This window comes from Plutella xylostella, chromosome 30 (genome assembly GCF_932276165.1).
Source record: "Plutella xylostella chromosome 30, ilPluXylo3.1, whole genome shotgun sequence".
Classification (NCBI taxonomy): Eukaryota; Metazoa; Arthropoda; class Insecta; order Lepidoptera; family Plutellidae; genus Plutella; species Plutella xylostella.
Genome location: NC_064010.1, coordinates 4,315,758 through 4,343,527, shown reverse-complemented (window position 1 = coordinate 4,343,527; position 27,770 = coordinate 4,315,758). Strand labels below are relative to the sequence as shown.

The 27,770-nt window shown below is 35.7% G+C and overlaps 1 protein-coding gene across 1 annotated transcript in view; it reads right to left on the bottom strand.

Annotated features, from left to right (window-relative positions):
* LOC119694658 overlaps positions 1 to 25,717 on the bottom strand; it is a 51,594-nt gene extending 25,877 nt beyond the window's left edge. Inside the window, exons 1-2 of the mRNA XM_038121432.2 lie at positions 25,541 to 25,717; positions 9,964 to 11,197 (exon numbers count right to left, since the gene is read on the bottom strand). Coding sequence (XP_037977360.2) covers positions 9,964 to 11,193 — 1,230 coding nt within the window. The 5' untranslated portion in view covers positions 11,194 to 11,197; positions 25,541 to 25,717. The remainder of the gene's footprint in view (positions 1 to 9,963; positions 11,198 to 25,540) is intronic.
* Positions 25,718 to 27,770: the final 2,053 nt, after the last annotated feature.

Here is a 27,770-nt window from a genome sequence, read left to right as displayed (position 1 = left end):
AAATTAAATGTTGTCCATTGGGATGTCAGCCCTCTAGGAACGCGGTTACTATTTTTAAGCTAAGAGCTAGTTCTCATCCTGCTCCGACAGTGAACGAACGATCACGCATTTCGGATGCCAAACTGACTGTCCGAAAGGTCGAGACCGTACCACCACGTACTACAGAGGTAGTGGGTGCAGCAATGCACCTCTGCCTACCCCGCAAGGGAGTACATTAGTACAAGGCGTGAGAGTGTATGTATGTGTGTAGATATGTAGATAAAGTCGCACTTAACCGCTTTTTTTGCAAAGCTTGTTAAATACCTTCATAGATTTAAAAAAATATGTACATTTTAGTTCTTTAATTTTTAAAAGTACTTATACTTTTGAACACCCTTTAGTGTACAGACTACCACATCTTAAAATATATATTATAAAAAATTACGGTTTTTGGTTTCAAATAATACAAATTGAGAACTTAATTTTCAACACCCTGTATATTGTGTAGCTTACCTAGCATACACAACCGTTAAAATAAAATAAAGTTAAATTATTACCCCTCAGAATATAAACAGGCTCGCGCTTTGGCATACTGTATTGACCGTATAGTTCTTATTCGGAGAATCTAATAAGTGTCATTATGTGTAATGTTTACCTTTATCTATGCATCTGTAACTCTATAGTAAAAAATGTAAACAAATCGAAAAGGCGAAATGTTTTCTAAGAATTTTCGGCTTTTCTCCATCTAAAATGTTTAGAAAATTAACTTTTCATAGCAAATGCATATGTATTATGATATTTGCAGTCATCATTTGTTGATTTAATCAGTTTTTGTGAAATATTTGATTAAAAATAAAATGGCGTGGGTATCGCTCCTAACAGGCCGCCACCAGGGCGACGACTGAAGAAATCTGAAATCTGTCACGGCGTCATCATTTTTAAACCGGAATTTATTAGTTTTTTGCAAAAAAAGTTGACTTCTGGTCCATTAAATCCAACTCTTTAAGGTAACTTTGTTAAGAATTTAATTACCTACACATACATATAAGATTCCATGAAAATGGGCCCTCTGATTTCGAGGGTTTTTTCATAATAAGTCGAAAAATGGCAAAAGACATGGTCTGTTTGCAATTTTTTTTAACATACTTATTATAATCCTGCACCAATTTCTAAGCAAATATCATGTTGAGTATACCCTCTGCTACAATATATATTTTTCTCAAAGTGATAGAAGCTACCGTTTTTCCAATCCAATCAAGTATATCAAACCGACTTTAGCATTTTAGGTTTCGTAATCCCCTTAATTTGATTTTGAGAATTTCGGGATCAGTATTTTTTATGTAGGTTTTAATAAAAATAAATACCATTTTACGAAAGCCTTGCAAATTTAACATTGCTTCCAAGCAAGCATGAATTTCTGAGCTGTCTTCCTAACTAAGTATATCCTAATCCTAATTCTAACTAATATTATAAATGCGAAAGTAACTGTGTCTGTCTGTCTGTCTGTTACTCTTTCACGCCAAAACTACTGAACGGATTTGAATGAAATTTAATATAAATATGGTCTAGACGCTGAAAAAGAACATAGGCTACTTTTTATCCCGGAATTCACACGGGAAAACTTTTTAAGGCGAAGCGAAGCTCGCGGGAACAGCTAGTCTTATATAAAACTTTGACCCCTAAACTGTCATACCTGCTTTTGCATCTAAATAGCTTTCTTTACTTAGCCAATCGCATTTGGCATTAAGCCCTGTTTTGTAAGAAGGCAAAGTCGTGGTTTGACTAGGATCTTATATGTTTTGAAATTATTTATAGTGTTGTTTAACACGGCTGCAACATGCGACATAAAGTGTGTGTGGCGAAGGAATACATTAGTCTCTTTGTCAACAACCTGTATAGGTACAGTAAGCAAAAAGTGATATGTATGCAATTATGCAAGCCCTAGCGCACATACTTTGACTAGTCTAGTCTATGAAATGAAAAAGTTACACCAAATTACGCCTAAACGGAAAAGACTATCTCTGCAATTTTGAAGTCGCATCAGAATTAAAAAGTAAAAACGTAAAATAAATATTTTGTTAAAATGTTTTAAAATAATGAGGTCATTTATTTGGAATCGTGATTTTTGTGTCTAACTTTATCATTGATGGCTAGTGTAATAATACAAAAAAAAACAGTATACATTGTATGTCGATAACAGATTTTTCACTTCTGATGGTAGAAAGTAGGTAAGTGCTGAGACTAAAATTATTATTATGATGTCGTTAAAAACCCCGCGGGCATATTGCGACACGCATTTTGTCTGAGCTTCGCCTCGCAAAGTGATATAACAGAAAGTAATTATTATTGTTTTTTAATATCGGTAAAACCCAGTGTCAGAGGGCAGTACATACACATACTATATAAAGAAGGTATTGTAAATACAAATGCTCATGACAAAGTTATTGAACAACGTAAAATAGCCAGGTAACTTTAATTTGGTAATATAACCGCATTAGAAAGAAGACTGAATGAAATACATCAACCTTTCGCCATTGTACGCAACGGACGCATCGCATTCAGTATTCTTTGTTAAGAAATTCACACAAGTGCGTCCACTTCATCGGCACTGCATCTGTTTCTCCATACATTTATGAAAATCCGTTTGATCGATACGTACGATACCGATTCTTCTTCTATCGTGTAAATACAATACAATACAATACACTAAATGCACTAAGCTAACTTCCTCCAGTGTTTTGCTACTCTTATTGCGAGATCATTGGCCTTCATCAGGTCTCCTTGACTGCACTTTGGGGCATTAGGACACTCTAAAAGATGTGACGTAGTCTGGAGGCTTCCGCAACTGCATAGAGTGCTGGCATTGGCTGGGAGCATATCCCATCGCCTTAAATTGTCCTTCGTCCGGGCAACGCCAGCCCGGAGGCGGTTTAGTGTTTTCCATACGATACCGATAGCAGGACGCTTACCTTAAACCGTAAATAACATGTAACAATCCGGAAACAGAGATAAACCCGACCACCGCCGGTTAATACTACAAACTACAACTGATTGTTCAGTTATGTAAATCATCATTTAAACGACAAAAAAACTGCAATAATGATTAGAAAAAGACAATGGACAATAGGAACAGACGCAATCAAGGATCTCACGTACGTACGTGGATAATTAGTTCTGATTCCACTGAACTGTGCATCTCTAGCCGACCTAGAAATGTGGAATGAATCTATCTCATTGGGATCAGCTAGGGCTGTCTAGTCGTAGCTACACGAAATGTCCAAAATCCACAGATTATTAACCGAGTGCAAGTTATGTAGGTGTATGTAAGGCACGTTAAGCCGTGGGTCCCGGTTGCTGTTTCGGCAGCAGTCGTAAAGCCTAGTCACAGGCCTTCGGATAGCTGAAAAACATCTGACAGTCGGGTTGCCCAAGGGGGTAAGTACCCGACAACTCTCTCAGCACAAGCTTGCTTGTGTTGGGGTCCACCAACCCGCACTAGGCCAGCGTGGTGGACTAGGCCTAAAACTCTTCCTTCATTGGAACCCGGTCCCCAGCAGTGTGGACGTGATGGGTTACAACGTTAAACAAAAAAAAATGAATGGAAATTCCAGTCTTCTAAACAGATGCCTGCCAGACAAGGATATCTATAATAATTATTTTCTACGTATAACGGAACTATAAATGAAAAACTTAAGTCTTGCGTAAGTATTGACTCATAGACCACTTATAATAACGTTGTGTCTACATGACTAGTTAAATCCGATTGTATATGTCCATGGTCCATGGATGGCAGTTGAATAGTATGTCAATAGATTAGCTTCACACTTATAGTGTGACAAACTTATCTGTTCCGGTGAGGGCGAACTAAATTGATCCATATCTCATTACTTACTAATGAATTGTATATTGTAAATGATTAGATGGGTTTATTAACACCGCAAGAGCGAATTAACAATACGAGCAAACTTAAAATCTTATAGAATTAAGAAATATTAGTCATTTATGTGAGCTGTCACCGGAACAGATATGTTTGTGGCACTGTACTAAGTAATACGTCTTGCTTTCTGACAACGTAAGTATGTCTATGACACGTCTTCAACACCCCCCATGGCACTTCATTATTTATACACTCGTTTTCAAAACATTTAATTAAAATTTGAACACAATTGTTATGTTTTTAATTGGGACCTAGTAGCCTGATGCGCTGTTAAATGTACGGTGGCCTGCGCCTAAAAGTATACAGGCGGAGTTTTTAAAATAGCGATCCCTGATGATGAAGGGACCAGCTACATCTGTGGGACGTGTTGTGTGTGATGTGTGTAGCAGTGGTGTTTATGTGGATGTGCTTGAGCAGCATGTGAGCTTGAGATCGCTATTTTAAAAACTCCGCCTGCATACTTTTAGGCGCAGGCCACCGTACTTCAATATTGCAGACGGCGCCATAAAGCTAGCCTTTTCCGTTTAGTAGTAATTAGGTAGGTGCTATTGCCACTGGAACTTTTTCATCGCTCGTGAGTTTTTTATGATAATTATTATGTTGATCTTATTATGTTTAGTACTTTTTGTAAGCTATTTCTAGTTGGCAACACGAGGCTGAATGTATCTTGATGTCCTTTTTACTACTCTTGTAGGTACATTGTAGTCATGTACGGCCGTTTATCTTGTAATTAAATTACTAAAGACACAACGTATGTACATTGTACATACATAAACATAGCTAGCTAAATTGTGTGGAAATCTTTTACAAATTACAAGTGAGTACCTACTTATAGTGAGACCAATGGTGCATCCTTAGATTAACAATATACGGACAAGATGTATGTACCATTTGCTGGCACTATAAACTAAACGGCTAAACTATAGGCAAAATTCATTTCTCCTGAGAGCATCAAGCGGATTCAATAAGTTAACTTATAGTTTTGATTTAGATCTATTTTGTAGTCATGTAAGATCAATTAACTATAGTATAACGGAGCATTTCAGCTCTTCTGTTATTGAAATAAATACTTAATCATTCCTAATTAATTTGTGAAAACTGCAACTCGAGCAATTATTTTTTTACTTGTCTGAAACATACGTGAAAACTTGTAATTGGCTATCTATCACTATTTCAAAATTATTATGTAAGACAAATTAGCTGTAAGTTTTCGTATAATTAAAAATAAATAAAATAAGATGGTGTGTCACATACAAAGCTAAAAACTGGTCATAGTTGTTTACTGTAAAACCGTTTTTAAGTTCAACCTAACGACAAGCATTGTACTAATAAATAAAGACACAAATCTTCTAGCCGAATTGTTCAAAATAACACCTCAGTGGTAGAAGTGGGACGGTATTGGTATTGTTGACGGCTGAATGGCGTAGTGGTTAGTGACCTTGACTGCTATGCTGAAGGTCCCGGGTTCGATTCCCGACTGGGGCAGATATTTGTTTAAAGACAAATATTTGTACTCGGGTCTTGGGTGTTGATATTTATATTTAGCATGTATCTATCTATATATTTGTGTAGATATATCAGCTGTCCGATACCCATAACACAGGCTCTGCCTAGCTTGGGGTCGGATGGCCGTGTGTGAGATGTTCCCACATATTTATTTATTTATATTTATTATTTATTTATTTGAGGAGGCATTTATTTTACACTCCATCTAGTTCATATGAAATTATCGTAGAGTATGTAAACATTGCGTAGACTAAAGCTTAAAGCTCGCATGTGGGTTATGCTAATATTTTCAGTCTAGATTATCTAGTGGCTGAGCGTAGACCTAAAACATATGGCAATGTCTAAAGCTCAAGTAAGCTCCAACTTATGGTGACTTTAAAACGATTATGCTCTTTAAAGACAATTGTTTACGGGATGTTACTTTCCCCTTTCAACAAAGACTTTAACAAAATGATAACTGGTTTTGTTAACAAATGACTATCGCCATAATTAGGTGTCTATCCTAAATTCCTAACTAATATTATAAATGCGAAAGTAACTGTGTCTGTATGTCTGTTACTCTTTCACGCCAAAACTACTGAACGGATTTGAATGGTAATTTGGAAATTTGGTATACATATGGTCTAGACCCTGAGAACATAAGCTTCTTTTTATCCCGGAATTCCTACGGGAAAACTTTTTAAGGTGAAGTGAAGCTCGGTAAACACATAAGGTAGGTACGTAAGTTCGCAGGACAATTAAAAAATCGCTATATAGCATCATTACCTCAAATGGCTCGTATCTTGACTAAAAATCTAAGAAAACAATAAATTTTTGTGTGATTGTGAAACACAATGCTCTATAAAACAGTTTAAATTAATTTATAGCATATTCACTATTCTTAACACACTTAGAATTTAATTGGACTGAATTACAAGAGATGATATCACTATAAAAAACTTGATTTCAGAGTATTTTTTTAAATGGGACCTGCTGCCTATATACCTATATGTATATGGTCCATAGCTAGTACCTCAAACTTCTAATAAGTGCATATATTTCATGTAAACACATGTAAAAAAATCTTTTTCCATAGTAAAAAGTCACGTGACCAACAAAGTTTCTATGGAAAATAATTTTTTTTTTCGCGAATTTTCAAATTCTGATTTCAGTTTCAGGCTTAGATATACCATGCTGCACATGTAGGTTTCGGCTTACTATACCAATTTTGCAACACCCTGTATATGCAATTTTCAAGTAATAAAAAGATAATTTCTTTACTGAGTGAAATAGTATTTCATTTCATTTATTTAGCAATTGACAAAATACGTTTAGACGAAAAAAAATGCAGTTTATACCTATCTCTCCCTTAGGGCCTATCACAATGTCTGGATAATGGCTACCTGTGGGATAAAAGACATGCTGTCACTGTCTAAAACATAATTATAGTGATAGTGACAGCGAGTCTTATATCCGACAGGTAGCCATTATCCAGAAATTGTGAAACAGGCCCTATAGCATACACGTGGTAGTTTTGATCTTATCTCACGGTTTTTTTTCCTGTAATGGATTAATTATTTACCGGCATTATTATAATAGTTATAAGTGCAATTAAGAAAACACCTATATTTTCTCACATTAATCGTCAGATTAAATATTATCCTAACTAATATTATAAATGCGAAAGTAACTGTGTCTGTCTGTCTGTCTGTTACTCTTTCACGCCAAAACTACAGAACGGATTTGAATGAAATTTGGTATATACAGGGTGTTGCAAAAAGGGTATACTAAGCCGAAACCTACATGTGTAGCATGGTATATCTAAGCCTGAAACTGAAATCAGAATTTGAAAGTTCGCGAAAAAAAAAATTCATTTTCCATAGAAACTTTGTTAGTCACGTGACTTTTTTACTATGGAAAATGTTTTTTTTCGCGAATTTCCAAAATCTGATTTCTGTTTCGGGCTTAGATGCTGCACATGTAGGTTTCGGCTTAGTATACCAATTTTGCAACACCCTGTATATGGTCTAGACCCTGAGAAAGAACATAGGCTACTTTTTATCCCGGAATTCCCACGGGAACAGCTAGTACGTAATAACGTAAGCCGAAAGTGCGTGTTTCAAAAACTCATTCTGTACAAGTTATGAAAAAAATGCTACTTCAAACAAATTTGTTGGTAACGTGACTTTTTGAGTTTTTTGACAATGGCGAGTTTCCAAAAGTCGTAGAACAATAGTTTTTCAAGATGACATTAAAAATACAGAAAATGCACAGGCTTATTGCCAAAAAAGCAATTTCTTCCAGGCCTTCCAGCCAACCCTTGATTGATTTGATGAAATCCACATTCACTGCTGCTCAAGTAAGTAAGTACCTCAAAACTTTATCCTCAGATTTCCTCAAAATCATCCATTACTAGCTATAATTCAAACTGTAAGATCATCAAAACATTAGAGAAACATGTCCAAATACGATCATGACAATGAAGCCGTTATGATTATGACATTTGAAATGATATCTTAACTTATCTGCTTAACTTAAATACCATCATGGCACAATAAACGTTGCCCAAACTGACTGTCATATTGATCTTTTAAATTTTAAATCTCGAACAGAAAAAAAGATGACCACGTAACGTGTTTCGCCATTTTGGCAGAGTGACCTTATGACCTGTTCCGTAACCCGTATTTGATTCAATATTTTAATAAAGGATTCTCAAGGATGATCGGATTTGTTTATTTATGTTTATGACTAATATGGTTTGCTAAGCTCCTAAACATTAGCCAATAGCTATTGATAGTTTTAATCTGAAATTTTGGATCGTTCGATATCTAAAGCGTTTATACTTATACATAATGATGCAAAAATGATGTTACGCCTTTGCATTACGTTTTAGTTCGCTGGTTTCTTACAGTTAGAATGATAGCTAAGTAGTAATGGATGATTTTGCGGAAATCTGAGGATAAAGTTTTCAGGTACTTGAGCAGCAGTGCATGTGGATTTCATCAAACCAATCAAGGGTTGGCTGGAAGCAATAGCTTTTTGGCAATAAGCCTGTGCATTTTCTGTATTTTTAATGTTCTATTCATGTTTATAACGTTTAAACATTTGAAATAAAGTGTTTATAAATAAATGCATACATACAATCATTTTTCAATGGATTATATATTACTTATGTAATCGTATATTTACTTAAATAATTCAAGTTTACAGAAATATATAAAATCTTTTCATAAGTTATTGGAGTTTAAGTAGTACCTAGTTTTATAACATTCATAATAAGACTATGTCTTTTCATGCCTCAGTTTTAACACGATAACTACATAACTACATGTGTCTATGGTAATAAAAGTTTAATTGACTACTACTTCAATCGCTACTGCAATTTAATCAATTATTAAAAAACCTATTACTACCACGCTACTATACGCGTTTTAATATGCATCTCATGTACTCGTCCATTTATTTAAATAATTATTTATCTATTTCTGTGTGAATTCTTTGACAGATGTCCTAAATTGTAGTGATAAATGGCGATGTTAGGTTACTTGAATCTAATTCGATTTAATTCCATATAGTCAGACGTTTTTATAGTGAGTGAATCGAATATGGATGTTTTTTTTCTTCACTCTTTAAAGAACCTAACCTAGCCAACGTTAAAACCTCAGTTTATCTAAATAAAAAAATAAAGTAACATTACCTATGACCCAAAAAAACTATTCGAAAATCAGTACAGCCGTTAGGGAGCTACGTAACCACAGAAAGATACACACGCAGAGAGATACACAGACAAGTTACACTTATAACGTACCTCTTTTTATAGGCCTAGAGTTTTAAAAACCAACCAAACAAATAATAATAAATTTTTTTAAAATTAAAAACCTACTTCAGAAAAACCACTAAAAAGTAAGAAATAATTTTTGATGGTGCGGTGACAAAGTAATCTGAAGAAATATGGCACCAACTTAAAAAAAAGAACACTTCCTGCTTAGGTATATTTGTACTGTCACATACGAGTAGAATTTGTGTAAACCTTAAATTATTTCTTACATTTTAGTGGTTTTTTGAAGTCGGTTTTTTTTTTATTTATTTTATTTTATAGTTTTTAGTTTATTTGCAATAATTTACAATCAAAAGTAAGGTGCAAATGATAGCAAAAAGTCCTACTAAGCAATACGAATCATTCAAGCCTAAACACGAAGTTCCCCTGACTGCCTTCCGTTTCCATCATCAGATCAGCTCAAGGTCACCATAATATTTTTTTGTTATAAGAACTATATTTATGTTCTTAATTTCATTAGAATCGGTTAATATGTGTCCAAAATGGAAATTCATACCCTGTTTTTACCCCTTTACCCACCCTTGGGGGTGAGATAAAATTCTGAAAAAATGGGACCACCTGGGAGCTCAACCCAATACAACAAAAAAAGATTTTTCAAAATTGGTTCATAAATGGCGGAGTAATCGGTGAACACACATAAAAAAAATATAAAAAAAAAGATCCCGACAAATTGAGAACCTCCTCCTTTTTTTGAAGTCGGTTAAAAAGTACAGTAAGTTCCTACCTTAGTCTTGGCTTGCAGGATGCCAGCTCCGTTTGTGTTGACAACTCCGTTGTTGCACTGAGCGCGGTGGACGCAGACATAGCCCTGGCCAGCGCAGGTCTGCTGCAGCTCCCCTCCGTTGTTGTGCTCATGATGGACATTCCCCGTCTCTTGGAATATCTCGTCGATGTTCTGCTGCTGTTGCTGCTGTTCGTAGTCGAACTCACTCGCCTTCTGCGTGTTCTGAATCAGGTTGATGTTTGAACCAGCCGTGGAGGCAGTGAACGGAGATGGAGAGGAACCGGTGTAGCCAGAGCTGGAGTACTTGCTGCCAGATGAGGAGGAGTAGCCTTGAGACCCAGCGTTTTGGGCGCCACCGAAACCGCCTTGGCCGGCGAAAGCTGATTGGCCGGCGAATCCAGCCTGGTTCTTAAAGCCACCGTTCAGGAAGGGGTTTTTGGATATGTCGACCTCTCCGTTCTTGTTGCTTGAGGAGGAAAAGGAAGAGGATTCGAAAGACGACTGCTGGTATCCGTTTGAGGGTTTCACAACCGAGCTGGAGGATTCCTGGAACTGGCTGGAGCCTCCGTTGATGGCGCCGCCCTGGCTCGTGAATCCTGACCCGAATTTTGCGCTCTCTCCATTAAGGAAGGGGTTTTGCGCCAAGTCTAAGTTCGCGCCGAAACCGGCACCGTTAGCGCCTCCAGCCGCTCCATTGCTGGAGTATGATGAGCTGGAGCTGCTGAACTTCTCGTAGCCAGCGCCGCCAGCGCCAGCCTTGAACGGGGAGTTCTCATTCATCCACCAGAAAGGCCCCTCTTTGGGTATACCTCCCTGCAACACCCCGCTTCCAAACGACTCCGCCGCGTGGAATGTGAACTCATTGCCAACATCAGCGGCGGCTGCTTGTCTGAACGCGTCGATGTTTCCAAACTTCTCGAGGACTTTTCCGTCTTTGACTCGGATGCCGGCGCATCCTTTGTCAGAGGAACAGCCTTCGAATGAGGACTGCGTGTGAACCTCGCCACCAGGAAGCGCCTGTAAGGCGGCTAACACCTGGTGCGGAGATTTGAAGCTTAGGTTAGGTCCACACGTGGTGCAGCGCTCCGCTCTGCTCTGTGAGTCGTCATCTTCTGTCTCGATGGCTGGAGCGCTCTTCTCTTGAAGTTCGTTGACTTCAGCAATGTTCGGCAACGCTCGTGTGGAGATTACCAGGCAGATCGCCACCACCACCCGTATCAGGGGCTTCATGGTTCTGTAACAAAAGAAGGTGGTGGTTAGTTGACTGATCGGGAACATGAAATGTTGGTTATGAAATTTGTTCTAGCGGTCTTTGGAAACAAAAAAAAGTAGTAAGACGGTGCGTGATAGTAAGATTGGGCATAGAGTAGTCAGATTTTACATTATTATATTAGGTATTGTAAGCTTCCTCCTTCTATAAAATATACTTTAAAGGAAGTTAATACATATTTATACCTATGTACGATGCAAAATCATCATCATCATAACCCATCCCGTCCCCACTGCCGGGGCACGGTTCTCCTTTCAATCAAGGAAAGGGTTTAGGGTTTTGAGCGTTGGGCCTAGTCCACCACGCTGGCTCAGTGCGAGTTGGTAAAAAATACCTTAACATATTTTCTCAGTAGTAAAAATACTTTTAGGCCCAGCTATTTATTCTCACATGGCTTTTATACTTATGTAGTTTTGCATTCACAGAGCGGTCACTCATCTATCATTTGACTGGGTCAAAAGTTGCTTCACGTGATGAATATCATAATTCTGAATGAATGTGACATAGTACATGTGACCTTTGCACTCAGTAAGTAGGTAGTATGTTGGCAATCTTATCTTGTAAATATAAATTGTTACATAATCATTTATCATCCTAAAAGCCGCCATCATAATCTCTTGTGATTCTATTGTATAAAGAAGATCGTATGGTATTTGATTAACCTAAGGTACCATCAGAAAGTTAAGTAATAACTTTTTAGCGACTGACCTGAACAATACCAATATAATAATTTTTATTAAATAAATTGATATGTCTTATCCCGGCAAAGGCTCTTTGCTCTAGATTAACGATATAAAACAAGATGATGTGTCATATAGAAAAATAAAACAAAAAACAGTTCGTAGGTATTAAGGTTACTGCAAAACCGTTTTAATTTCAATCTAATGACAATCATTGTTCCAATAAAACTCTTCTAAACGAACTAATTAAATAAGAGCTCAGTGGTAGAGAAGTGGGGTGTTAGTAAAGTTGTCGAGACGTTGCTTGTGCACTGACACGTGTTAAAATGTCGATATGCACCCTTTTTATAATACAACACACACACACACACACGCACTCACGCCTTGTACTAATGTACTCCCTTGCGGGGTAGGCAGAGGTGCATTGCTGCACCCACTTTTTGCCAGAGTGTTATGTTAGTCCCAATGTAATAGGGGGCGGGCCTATTGCCATTTTACGGGCACATCCAAGACCCGAGGACAAATATCTGTGTTTAAACAAATATCTGCCCCAGCCGGGAATTTTATAATACTCATCACATATTATTACCTATGTTTACTATTCTGAGCCATAAATATATAGACTTATTATTATATTATATACTTAATGAAGACCACACTTAGTTATGTATGTAAAACACCAATCAGTATAGTTCAGGGGCAAAGTTATTTAGTTATTTGTATAAAGGTATTTTAATAACTAGTTTGGCCGCGTTTGATAAATAACTTTACTAAAATATGATAATGTAAATATTAATCATTAAGAACATGTAAAATTATCACTCTTGTGAACTGCGCCTACGTAGGTATATAATAAAAATATATATTTTTAAAAGCTACTGAAAGTCGGTTAAATGTAAAGTTAGAGCGGTGGTAGCTCAGTCGGGTAAGCGCCCGCTTCTCACGCCAGAGATGCGGGTTTGAATCCCAGCGCAGACCTGTAGGTACCAATACGTTCTTTGAATTTAAGTACACTGTATATTGATGTGTCGGCAAACGGCGTGTCGGTCGCCCCCCAACCCGTTGGTCTGATGATCTGCGGAAGGTAGCGGGAAGCCGCTGGATGCAGATGGCGGGTGACCGTTTGGGGTGGCGATCGTTAGGAGAGGCCTATGTCCAACAGTGGACTACAGAAGGCTGAGAGAGAGAGAGAGAGTATATTGATACAAGAGCTAGGTTGTGGTATGTCACGGTGGTAAAAGAATTGGCTAGTCCGATTAGCGTCAGTCGTCAGTCAATTATAACAACCCATCAAACTAGAAAGAGATCTTATCCGTTACAACACCGGCTCTTTAAAAAATAAGATATTAAATCATCTAGGTATGCAATGTGGTAGCGATGTTTGCGTTGGGATGTCAAACCGGTCGGTTGGCACACACCACATACATACATACATACAAGAGCGTAACCTCTTAGCCGAAGGTCGGGTAATATTGTGTCAACAGAATTTTTCGTTAACTTTAGATCATGTGGTGTTTGTGGAATTCACGGTTAAAGTATCTGTAAATATCAATATGGATGTGTTACATTGATTTTCAACAATTGTAGTTGTAGAGTCTGGCCGCGCTAACTTTGCAATAGGTAAAAGATGGACAGAAGATAAGGATTTGCTTTCAATAACTGGTAAGCCATGGAAGTAATAACTACTTAAACGGTAGGCCTGAATGAATCAAAAAGAATGAGACCTTGTCAGTGTCAGTCTGTCAGAAGTTGCAAATAATATTTTTTGACCCAATATACTTTTTTGTGTTGCCAAGATATAGCTATCGGACTCTAGGAGGTGTACGTGATCGTGCTAAATATGTTAATTTGGATTCATTGATATCACAACACAATACAATTGTAACTTTATTGACAAAACACTAAACTTTATCATGTACATTATTTACATAATATCATGTATTATATTATGTACAATAGACGGCCTTATCACTAAAAGCTAATCTAATTGATATAGCCACTCGTTTCTTTCTCTTTTCAATAAAATTGATACTTATAAGACGCAAGCGCAAAGTTGAAGTACCCCGTCTAAAACTGTCGTTTTAATAATTTGTAAACTGTATGTCTATTTTTTATTTTTATATTGTTGTTATGCATTACTATTTTTTGGTATGGTACTTAACTGTGTGTGTTTACCTAATTATGTATGTTAAGCCATCCTGTTTTGTTCTAAAATATAAATTAAGTATTATAATTTTTTACACTGCACCGAGCACGACTCGCGGCCACCTGATGAAAATCAGCGTCACAGGCTTCTGTGACATTTTGTTGAGACGGTGACCATTTTGTTTGAGACACTTTGTAACCTAGTGTATCTTTAAGTATATGTCTTGTGTCTTGGACGAAATAAATGCCCTTTTCCTTCTTTCCTTATTTCTTTGAATTTTATCAATAAACATGCTGAAGATAGGTCAATGTAACCGACATACTGACCAAATTTTATTAGATGGTATGAGCTTTAACATAAAGAGTTCACTGTTATCATCATCATCAGCCTATTATCGTCCACAGCTGGACATAGGCCTCTCAAAAGGAAAGCCACAAAACTCTGTCATCGGCCTTCCCTTATCAGTCGAGTGATAATCCTACTAATATTATAAATGCGAAAGTAACTGTGTCTGTCTGTCTGTCTGTTACTCTTTCACGCCAAAACTACTGAACGGATTTAAATGAAATTATACATACGGCCTAGACCCTGGGAAAGAACATAGGCTACTTTTTATCCCGGAATTCCCACGGGAAAACTTTTTAAGGCGAAGCGAAGCGCGCGGGAACAGCTAGTGATAAATAAAATAAGTATAATAATTAAAAAGCTCCGACATTCAATAATAAAAGTCGCATAACTTTTGAACGGCTGCACCGATTTTCATGAAACATGGCTGAAAACACCCGGGGTAGTATTGCCTATGACCCTAAAAACGAACGAACATTGTTTAATTATTATGTGAGCTACGCTGTCACACACAGAAAATTACACAGATGCATAAGCTTACAACACTCCTCTTTTTTAGACGAAGGTTAAAAATAGGATACAGAACTGAAATATGACATCCAGAGTGTATACAGGATGTTGCAAAAAGGGAGAATGTTTTTTTTCGCTAATTTTGAAATTCTGATTTCATTTTCGAGCTTTGATATACCATGCTGCACATGTAGGTTTCGGCTTAGTATAACTTTTTTGCAACATCCTGTATAGTATTTTATATGAATCAGAGGTTGGCATTTCTTATTCTGTCTCGCCTATAAAGCGTTTGCGTGGGCCCAAGGCGAGTTGCAAGCCAAGTCGTAGATAAAACGTGTAATAGTTACTGTTAATAATACGAATAGCATACGTTTGTCTTAGCTCTAAAGATATATTCACAAACTATAAATAAACATAAATTTTTAGGATATAGGACCTCTAGAACTAAATGTGTACCAAAGTAGGTACTTACCAGAATAAATGTGTTAACAATAAATAAGTAAGATTGAGTATTAAAACTATTTCTAAAACTACTCGATCGATTTGGCAAATTTGGGATTTTAATATTTTTTGTTGAAGTCAAGGAAAGGCTTGAAATGGGACGTCATATTTATTACTCACTAGCTGTTGCCCGCGAGCTTCGCTTCGCCTTAAAAAAGTTTTCCCGTGGGAATCCCGGGATAAAAAGTAGCCTATGTTCTTTCTCAGGGTCTAGACCATATGTATACCAAATTTCATCCAAATCCGTTCAGTAGTTTTGGCGTGAAAGAGTAACAGACAGACAGACAGACAGACAGACAGACAGACACAGTTACTTTCGCATTTATAATATTATATAGTTAGGATACTGCACATTTGTATATTATATGCAGGTCTTTAGTGGGCGGACGAATAATAGAGTCATTTCTACAAGAACATTGAGAGGTCAAGATATTATATTATAATCTACATCCACACTAACTCCTGGGTACTTGATTATTTTCATTAGTTTACGTCTAACTCAATGTTACAGACCTAAGTATATGACTATGCCCCTATTTAACTGCCTCTGTGGTATAGTGGTAGATTCTTCGCTTCATGACCCAGAGGTCCCGGGTTCGATTCCCGGGTGGGACCATCAATTTGTGTTTCTAAATTGTGGTTCTAAGTTTGGTTAGGACATAGAAGGCTGATCACCTGATGTCCGAAACAGTGAAACGATCCATGTTGTCGGATGGGCATGTAAAGCAGTCGGTCCTGCGCCTAGCTCTCTCCAGTCGTGTCGGTCAATCCGTCCCATTGGGCTATGAGAGTGATGGAACAGAGAGTGCTCCTGTGTACTGCGCACACACTTGGGCACTATAATCTACTCCTGCGTAGATGGCTGATCTCAAATGAGATTGGCCGCCGTGGTCGGAATTCGGCTAGGAGGACATTATGACTATGCCACAAATGCACCACTCATTTCTATGAAATTTGTATACGAATTATTATTTTTGACACTGACAGTGACAGAATAGACTAGAATAGAATAGAATTCATTTATTCACCAGAAACAAGGTATACAGTAGTTCTTAAAGTACAGTTTATGGAACTAAATTTATGACGCTAAGTGCAAATTTCTCCATAGTCGGTTAGAGCATAACCAGTTATTAGTGGTTGACTTTTGACACATCTGTCAAGAATTTTATATGCAGATGACGTATAATTCCTAACCAATCCCTGGTTGGTTAGATAACCGACTATGGAGAAATTTGAGGTAAAGTTGATCATAATTATGATCAACCTTTTGACACGCGCAGTATGTACACTTGGGGAATCTAGTGTCATATATGTATATCTGTGTGTTGGGTCCAGTTATTTATTGAGTCATTGAGTAATTTCCGTCCATGTCTTTATTCACATAGATTTAGGGTTAAAAGCAGAGTAAGATGCATGCTTAAGTATACTTAATACTTATTCAAGTAAGAACTGGGTCTTAGTCCTCGACCGTCCAATCCTAGGTCCACCTTAATTGAACACTATTAGACAATAATGTCTTGATTTAAATGTAATTTATTCCAGACAACTATATTTAAACTGGTTTTGGCGGGAAATGATGTACCGGACCTTGCTTACCTTTAGTAGTTACGCAAACAGCTAGTGATGGGGTCGTGACGCGAAAAAATATCGACATCTAAAAAAAATATAGCTACATAGATAATTTAAAAAGGTAATTAATATGATTTTTCGAACTATTTAGACGAAGATGTTAGTTAATTTAACTTGCATGTCAATGCGATAAAATTTACCGTTTGCTTTTATGTGTATTGTCATTTTGACATAGTTAATTGTTATTTTTTTGTAATTTATAATATTCATATAAGAATAATATTTTCTTATATTTTTGCCTTTTTCATTCATTTTAGTACCTACTGAGTACAAAATGATAACAATTAATAAAATAAAAGCCACAAGAACTTATAAGAATTCTGTCATAATCCAAATTAAATTGGGATTGGCAGCTGAATTTTTTATACCTAATTAAAGAGTTCGTTAAACTGATTTAAATAATAGATCAATTAGAATATCACAATATCCTGTTTTTAAACAAAATAACAAAGAAAAACACCGTTACACGAGTTTATAACTTGATTATTATTATTAGCATCCCACATTAAAAATAAAAGGTCTTGTCTCGTAATACACTCGCGAACTATGAAAAAGTTCCATGACATAGCACCAAATTACTTCAAATTTATTTCAAACGGAAAATACTATAGCCGTCTGCAATATTGAAGTTGAAGTACATTTAACAGCGCATCAGGATATAACCAACTAAGAACTTTTGTTCAAATGTGAGTTTATGTTCTGCTTAATGACATTTTTGCCAATGAAACTATGGATTTGGCAGTATTTTTCTTTTTAATATGCTTAATATGAATTATGAAAATAATTCGAGTATTAAATGCCAATATCCTCGGTACATAGGTACTACGTAAATATTTTAATGTATAAATAGGAGCGGTGGTAGCTCAGTCGGGTAAGCGCCCGCTTCTCACGGCAGAGATGCGAAATGGTCTAAGCTTAGGAAGGCAGTTTAGACCTTAGGGATATGCACAAAGGTTCCACTCGAGAGTCGAGAGAGCCAGGTGCAGGTACCACAGAGAATAGAATAGGTAGGTACCTAATGATAGATCTATAGAGGATGGTTATGGTTAGCCTCGCGATGATATCTTAAAAATGATTCGAATTACTTTTATTTTTAAATTACTTATATTTTTATGATGATTCATAAAAATATAAGTAATTTAAAAACTTATATAAACTAAGATATTCAAACCAGTATCAGAATATACAAATTTGAAGGTGATGTCAATGTCTTGTTTTCACAAATTCATCACGTGTTTCACTTAATATAATTTATGTAAACAAATTAAAAACTGGTCTACAATATACATAATTATAGTAAATAAGTACATCTGGTATGACTAACATTAGTAACATCACAAATTGATATCGCAAAACCTATTAGGTACAAGATATTATCTAGTCAAAGATTCCTTGAAAGGCAAAAAAAATTAGACGATAGACACATATCTATTTGGCGACGGAAAAAACTACAATATCCTTTTATAAAAAAAATAAAAAGAATTAGATAAAAGGGTTGTTATACTTTACTTTTTTTAATCCTATCCTACGTCTTCGTCTTCTCCGTCGATTCAAAGGTTGTATGGAAGAGATCGCTCTTAGCGATAAGGCCGCTATTTTACCATTATGGCTAATTGTTGTTATACATACTGCGTAACATCACCCTGATACACATAGACCTCATCAAAGACTAAGGGGGTTTTGCTATAATCTCTACCCTAGAAATCGAACCTGGGACCCTCTGCACAGTCAGCTTCATAAGTACCTACCTTCTGTTATCGACGTCGATAAACTCTTTTAATGAGCTTTCCCCCAACCACAGCGCCGTATTTATGGTGAATCGCGATATAGCGAGATTTATCTACGTATATAACGAACCCGTGAAGCGGCAGCTGTTGCTAACCGCTTCCACCCATCATTATAAAATTATTTTTAATCAATAAATTTTAATTCTAACGAAAAAAAAAATACAAAACCGTCACCACACCTTAACAATAACGTCTGGTCAAAGTATACACCGCTCTTCAGCAAAAGTCAAGGCCATATGTTATTTACATAATGCCTAGACCAACAATAAACCGGCGGATCCGGGTGTCGGCGAAAAGCGAACAACAAAATACACATTTAAAACATAATCCGACAGTAATTGGAGATTTCTATATAAAATCCTTGATTTATCGATAAACGCTGCAATCGATTGTGATTTTTTTCCTCCTGTTTGAAAAAAAAATGTTGTGTTAAAAAACGCTTTTGTATGCTTTTGTATGTATGTAAAGTGTTTATGATTTTATGACTATTTATAAAAAATGTATATTTACAGGTTCCGCTCTTCTTTTGCGCCCCACCCAAAGCTACCCATGATGCTGGCTGCGTTTCCTCTTTGTATGGCCAGGGATAACCTTTTAAAATTGCATTATACGAACAAGTAAATATATACATTTAGTTAAATATAAGATTTCTATTATTAGTTTATTTAATACCCATTATTATGTATCTGTTTTAATAAGTAGGTATTTTAAAACTATCGATAATTTTTGCAAAATGTGTCCTTTTGCTCGGCGCGGCGTGTGGGTATGGGACATCACCAAACCGGTTTTGACCAAATTATGAAAGCATAAACAAGTATATATTTTTTTATGGAAACATCGCAGTATACTGAATATATATAGAGTTGCTTCTGTTGCTATGGGTGAGACAATGGGTGGTAATTAAAAATAAATAAAGGGTGTAATTTTTTAAATAAAGGACTTAAAATTTTACAATTTACCGTTAGATATGAACTTGTTTATTTATTTGATACTTTATTGCACCAATATGACATAAGTGTACAAAAGGTGAACTTAATGCTAAAAGCATTTTCTATCAGCCAACCTACAGACAGGTACAAGAAAACAAGTAAAGTTAAGATGTCTGTAGTGTTTTTTTTTTCGCTACAATAGAAATTAATTTTAATTATTAATCTCCATCTATTAGGTATATTCCTATTCTAATTATAATAAAGCATAGAATTAGCGTAAAACTTATAAGTTGACCGACCATATGAAAAAGGAAGAAATAAATATTTTACAGGTCAACAATTTAGTGTCCGATTTCATGATATTATTATGTAACTTAGTTATTTAAAATATGTTGGCTCGGGGTCGAAAATATTGTTTCATTAAAACCTGATTAGCTTTATGAATTTTTCATCTTCATACTACTTTTGACCTCATGTCAAGGTTAAACAAAAATGAAGATGATTATAATACAAGGTGTAAAGAAAGGGTAAATATAGTTAACCGAAAGAAACGAATTTCTATAAATAATAGAACAAAAGTTGTTCAGAATGACCCCCTGAGTGTTTTCCTATGGCCAATTCGCCAAAATATTGGACGGTTCGTCTTCAGGATGTTTTATAACGTTCCGTTTCCCGAATACAGTCCATAGGTGAAAGATTGTGTTGGAAAAACTGGAAGAAATGAAACAACCCAATGTATGTGGTAGCGGAATTTAACTTAGTGGGTTTGACTAAATAAGAAGTTATTATGCTTGTCTAGACTAATTCATAGGTTATATAGGTTATTAGGTTATCCTAACTAATATTATAAATGCGAAAGTAACTGTGTCTGTCTGTCTGTCTGTCTGTTACTCTTTCACGCCAAAACTACTGAGCGGATTTGAATGAAATTTGGTATACATACGGTCTAAACCCTGGGAAAAAACATAGGCTACTGTTTATCCCGGAAATCCCACGGGAAAACTTTTTAAGGCGAAGCGAAGCGCGCGGGAACAGCTAGTAGGTTATAAAATGAATTTATGTTTTATATTTTATAGACTATAAAATGCTGGTTATGTGCTGCTATTGTTCTTAGGTAGGTATAAAGTGTAATTTTATATTGTATATACCTAGTAATACCTACCTGCCAAAGTAAGTATTTATTTAATAATAAATATGCTTTGATAGTTAACAAAAACGATAATACTGTCGCTATGATGGATCATAAAACATCTGACAAAAGATTTATAAACGATAAACCTCAGATAAAAACAGAAGTACACTCACGACCAATTAAAAGGTTCCATTTACAATTTGTAGCGCCACCAAATGACCCCATTTTTTAAAACATTCAATTTAGAATTTCATTGAAAAGTAGGTACTCATTTAATCAAACTGTAAATATCTATGTACACAATACAATCTAAATAACTTATTCTAAGCTTAAGAAAAATTATGACTAAAGGTACCTAGCCTAACTATAAACAAAAAAAAGAAGAAAAAAATAAAATAAATAAAAAATAAAAATAAATAAAACTATGTGTCTTCGCTCCGGAACGCATCCGACGCAAAGGTCCCTAAGGCGCTGGCAGCGTTGCCTCGCTGTACAGCCAGAGAGATCCTCTGCATCAGAAACGCTCCAGAGCGGATGTCTAGCCCGCAGTCCCCCATTTCATTGAAGTATTTACGTTTTTAGTTGGTTATATTCTGATGCACTGTACTTACTTCAATGTTGCAGACAGCGTCATTAAGCTAGCCGTTTCCGTTTAGGAGTAATTTGGCCACTAGAACTTTTACATTGCTTGTGAGTGTATGATTGTATGATGAAGCCGATGGTCCCGGGTTCGATTCCCGTTTGTTTAAAACACAGATATTTGTTCTCGGGTCTTGGATGTGCCCGTAAAATGGCAATAGGCCCGCCCCCTATTACATTGGGACTAACATAACACTCTGGCGAAAAGTGGGTGCAGCAATGCACCTCTGCCTACCCCGCAAGGGAGTACATTAGTACAAGGCGTGAGTGCGTGTTTTTTTTTTTTGAGTGTATGATTATAATATAACATCAGGGCCTCTAGTATGGAATTTGTTATTTTTTTAAACTAAAAAAGTTTACGTTTTTTCCTGTCATCTGCATACATTATCTATCAAAAGTTTCACGATAGTTTCCGCAAGAGGCGCCACTTAGTATGCGAGAAAACGTAAACTTTTATATTTTCGCCAACCTGTACTAGACCCCCTGTCGGATTCGATTTTTTATTACTTATTACCTATAATAATCCGTTTCTGAAACTCTGACGTCCCGTCCCTATTCGTGTTAAAGCCCCATTTAAACTATCACGTGTTAAACTAATTACATCTTTAATGACTTGAGAACAGGAAATGTATTCGTTTGTTTGTGACATTTTCCTTCATCACTTAAACAACTTCATTGTTCAATTATGTATGTTTCATTTCGCGAAATCGATCGGGGTCACTTTAGGTTACGAAAATTGAAGTTTCGTAGCGCTGCTGCGCTGAATACGACTCTATCACGTTGTGTTAGAGGTATCGATTGCATGACAGCTCTCCTTTATTCGTTTTTAGGATTAGAAGTTAGAAACACAACTCTTCTGCCTGTTCCGCAATGTTTGGATAATGCCTGCCTGTGGAATAAAAGACATGCTGTCACTGTCTAAAACATAATTACAGAGAGTAACGGCACGTCTTTTATCCAACAGGTAGCCATTATCCAGACCAGATATTATTAGCGTATCATCCACGCTAATAAGCGAAGACAGATAAAAGGAAACTCTTAATTATATCGACGGATAGTAATATATATATATATATATATATATATATGTATATATATATATATATATATATATATATATATATATAGTATAATATATATTTAATATATACGCCCTCACAAAGGTGAGGCAGACGATTTCAATAACACGTTTCATTACCAGATTCCACACTTAAATATACAATATATATATAAATATATGAATTCCTATGTCTTCACAGTTTGTCGTTACAATGAACACTAAAAATTGTGGTACCGGGTACGAATTCCGCCCTTATTCTTATACAGACAAAAAAATATGACACTTTTAACTGTATCTAATTTGTAAGAATAGAAAACATATAAATAAAACAGTACAAAAATGTTGCTTTATTGTTTCAAGCAATCTCTACCTGACAATCTTTGAGTATAAGGATACGAAAAGATGTGTTCGAAATAGATTGATTAAATCTAAGGCATATTCTCATTTAATGTAATTATTTACGTGTTATAGTTATACGCTCTTACTGTCATTTTCACAGCTGAGAACGTCAAGATATGTTGAGTTTGTGTATAGAATGCAGCTCTGTGATTGGCTGAATTATCGTAGAAGAAGATCGTACTTATTTCATGCTTAAGTCGATTAATTTAGTGTGAAACTGAGCCACATTATTCATAACGAATGTGTTAAAACACTGACACATGAACCCTGTAAGGTCAACGCAAAATTAGTGAAAATCGAATGAATGAATCGTGAATTTGACGACCGAATGGCGTAGTGGTTAGTGACCCTGACTACTGAGCCGAAGGTCCCGGGTTCGATTCCCGGCTGGGGCAGATATTTGTTTAAACACAGATATTTGTTCTCGGGTCTTGGGTGTTGATATTTATATTTAGTATCTATCTATCTATGTATTTGTGTAGATATATCAGCTGTCCGACACCCATAACACAGGTTCTACCTAGCTTGGGGTCGGACGGCCGTGTGTGAGATGTCCCCACATATTATATTATATTATATTATAATCTCAAAAGGCGGGTGACGCCGCGCGAAACGCCTAGTTTACCAATATACCCGAATGTGTGTCATCATCTCAAAAGGACATGTTACGTAAAACGACAGAAATATTCGTCGGCCTTTGCTTAGCCATTATAGCCTCTTTCACAACGATTTAAGAGCTACATCTTTCGTCTGGAAATGAGTATGCGTATTGTAGTTACATGTTATTCTTTTTAATAATAAAAGATTATGTAAGATTATTTTTGGCATACGTTTTTTTATTAGGATCTTATCGTTGGCAAATACAATGTGTCGATTGATTAATTGACAGATTTTTTTATGTACCTATTACAAAATGCAAAAATAATAACCTGAACCAACGTTAAGAATTCCTGAAGTTCAAGACTAAAAGTCTCATAACTTTTGAATGGATCCAATTTTTTTTTAAATAAAATATTATTATCAATGTAACATTACCAATCTCCCTAAAAAATAAAGGTATTGCCGTTTGGGAGCTACAGATATACAGACACGTTAAACCTAAAACATCCCTCTTTTTCCGTCGGCGGTTAAAAATAAAAATATGAGTGTATATAATATACATACATAAAAGGAAGGACTAATTGTTTAATTAATGTACCTAGGTATTATTTCAAAGCTACTGAAAGAAATCAAAAGTTGTGCGAAGAAAAGCTTCCAGAAGAAGCTCAAATCTTTTTACGTCTATTTAAGGCTGTGTATAAATTAAAGTTAGTATAATTTATTATATTATTAATTATTATTACCTGATAACTAACCGTATTACTATTCTAGCATACATCAAAATGTCTGATTAATAACTTTTATCTTAGAATACCGCTTTCAAAACACTCTGTATAAGCCTGGAGTTTAGTGTAAACACATTCGGCAATATCTGACGTATGTATTCAAAACTGGTGTCAGCGGGATTCCCAGCAGTTGAGAAATTCTATCATTTCATTATCCTAATCCTAACTTTAATATTATAAATGCGAAAGTAACTGTGTCTGTCTGTCTGTCTGTCTGTCTGTCTGTCTGTTACTCTTTCACGCCAAAACTACTGAACGGATTTGAATGAAATTTGTTATACATATGGTCTAGACCCTGAGAAAGAACATAGGCTACTTTTTATCCCGGAATTCCCACGGGAAAACTTTTTAAGGCGAAGCGAAGCTCGCGGGGACAGCTAGTTAATAATATATGTTGCTGCATCTGCTAGAGAATAAATTTGGTGGTGCATGTGATTGGTTGTGATAACTATTGCAATTATTTTGTAATAGTATATAAGTTATCGTTTAATATAATATTGTTTACTAAGTATATTCATATTAAATTATTTACAGATTTACATATACATTATTTGTTGTGCAAAATTTAAAATAGGGATGTGATTTTTTTTAAATGATACTGAGTGACTTCTTCCCTCTTATTATCCTTTTAAACATCCTGTGTTCAGTTGTTAAGTTAAAATTAAAAATTATGTAGTAATACCTAGGTCTAAGTATAAGTTATCTAAAAAAATTTTTTTTATTTATAATTGCTAAGTATGATCTGATGTTAAGTAAAAGTACATAATCACTATATTATTTTAATGTTTGGCTTTCGATATGGTATTATTTCATAAATAGGAACAAATTATAATTATATTGATAATTAATAAAATAAATTTAAGTATTTTACTATTTACTGCAGTATAACTAAACCCTAGATTTAAATGAATTTCCGAATCAACAATATGTTGTATAATAATCTCAAAAATTCATTCCTTAATTTTTTTCCATACAAAAGACATCAACGCGTTACCCGAACTTTTTTCACTTGATAATTAAAATCAAACTCTACCTGTTACTTACTGTTCCTACTTAAAATCTACAGATTTTTATTTAATTTGTCGCTATCATTATAAATATAAATATGAAATTAAAAAAAAAGCTACTTTTCACAATAATATTTAAAAATAAAAAAAAAACTCACTTAAAAAAATATTTTCAGCTCCTTCAAACACCACCACACACTGTCAGACACAAGAACACACTGCGAAAAACAAAGTCCTTATTTCAAATCTCGAATTAAAAAAAAAAAACGGTTTCCTGCCGCCGTTCTCAACAGGCGTTATCTCACGTACGCAGGCTTCGCTGAACAAGCCTACTTATAAACGAGCGGCCATTTTTAAGCGCTCCGCCGAACTCCGAATCATGTCTTTGGCATGTGACCTCAGTGTATTGCCACCCTAAGGAGTTGGCGATCGCTTCAATAACACATCCGGTAGGTTCCCTAGTACACTCAATGAAAAAATAGGCAATGGAAAAGGTCCAGTTGGAAAAGCATTAATTTACTCCTAAACGGAAAAGGCTAGTTTAATGACTCTTACAATATTGAAGTACATTTAAGGTATCAGAGTCCTACCAACTTTAGTATTGATCGTGTCCCAATTTTGAATTAAATCATTTAGGGTGACATGCGCCAAAAAGTTTAATCTAGATTTAACATATTAAATATAGGTTTTGGTGTTAAATCTATATTTAATATGGTGCAAGTGGCCCCTAAAAGGATTTTGAGCCACTTGGACTTTTGTGCGTGGAACTTTTTCATTGATCGTGAGTGTGTTTCCCAATGTTGTGCGGAAAAGAATAGGATAAGAATAAGAATAAGAATAATTTTATTTCCATAAAAATGTTACAGTAACTTGTTATACAACAATTGAGTATGTCTCTACTCCCTAAAGTAGGGTGAACCCTGTGTCTTAGGATGAGTAGTAACACTTCCCGAAAAATGAGAATTTATGCTAACAAGTCTCAACAACAGCAAAACAAAGAGGTTCCGTCAAACGCCTTCAGGAATTCCGTCAAAATACAATAATATTGAACATAAGATCTTGTAGCGCAAATAAGGTTATAGGTACGGCAACGCTAAAAAACAGTTTAAAATATAGGGTTTTTTCATCAGGTCTTCAGACTTAGACTAAATTTCTCCATTCTCGGTTAGAGCACAACCAGGGAGTAGTGGTTAACTTTTGACACCTCTGTCATGAATTTTATATGGAGATGAAGTTTGATTTATAAATCAATCCCTGTCGGTTAGATAACCGACTATGGAGAAATTGGCTCTCAGGCTTCAAACCAATCCAAATCAGACTTTTTAAAACAATAGTACCATTAAAGATTAAATATGAACATATAAATAATAAAAGAACATTATCTTTCCTCCATCTTGCAATAGTACCTAACTGCCTCTGTGGTCTAGTGGTAGAAGCTTTGCTTCATGACCCAGAGGTCCCGGGTTCGATTCCCGGGTGGGACCATCAATTTGTGTTTCTAAATTGTGGTTCTAAGTTTGGTTAGGACATAGAAGGCTGATCACCTGATGTCCGAAACAGTGAAACGATCCATGCTGTCGGATGGGCATGTAAAGCAGTCGGTCCTGCGCCTAGCTCTCTCCAGTCGTGTCGGTCAATCCGTCCCATTGGGCTATGAGAGTGATGGAACAGAGAGTGCTCCTGTGTACTGCGCACACACTTGGGCACTATAATCTACTCCTGCGTAGATGGCTGATCTCAATTGAGATTGGCCGCCGTGGCCGAAATTCGGCTAGGAGGACATTACATATTATTAATAGTACCTACCTATATTATATAAATCTATATAACTTTGATTACATTATGTATGTATGTATTTAAGTATTTATTACTAAACATGAATGTTTACTACATTTTGTACACCTTCCTCATTTATTCTTTAAGTCTCTCCTCCACCCAAAGGTTGCCTGGAAGAGATCGCTTTTAGCGATAAGGCCGCCTATTGCGTTATATTGTAAATTGTTATCTGTGTAAATTGTTTTTAAGTCAATAAAGTAGTATTCTATTCTATTCTAAATAATTATAAAAACTTGTTCCAATATTGTAAAGTAATGTATATGATAAAGTAAAACTTGCAATTGTATGTGATAATCAGAATAAGATACAGTCACTTAATATAAAGAAGAGATATGGTAGCCTACGAACTCTGCCAAAAACACCCACATTTAATATACCTAATTGTAATAACGAATACGGAAGAAGAATTTGGACGTACAGCCTACCCCATATATTAAACTCACTGCCAAAAACCTTAATAAATAATGTAAGAGATGCAAGTTCGAAGTTTACTAAAACGTTACTATATACAGGGTTATTTGCAAGTAGAACTGATCCTTTCAGGTGGTGATA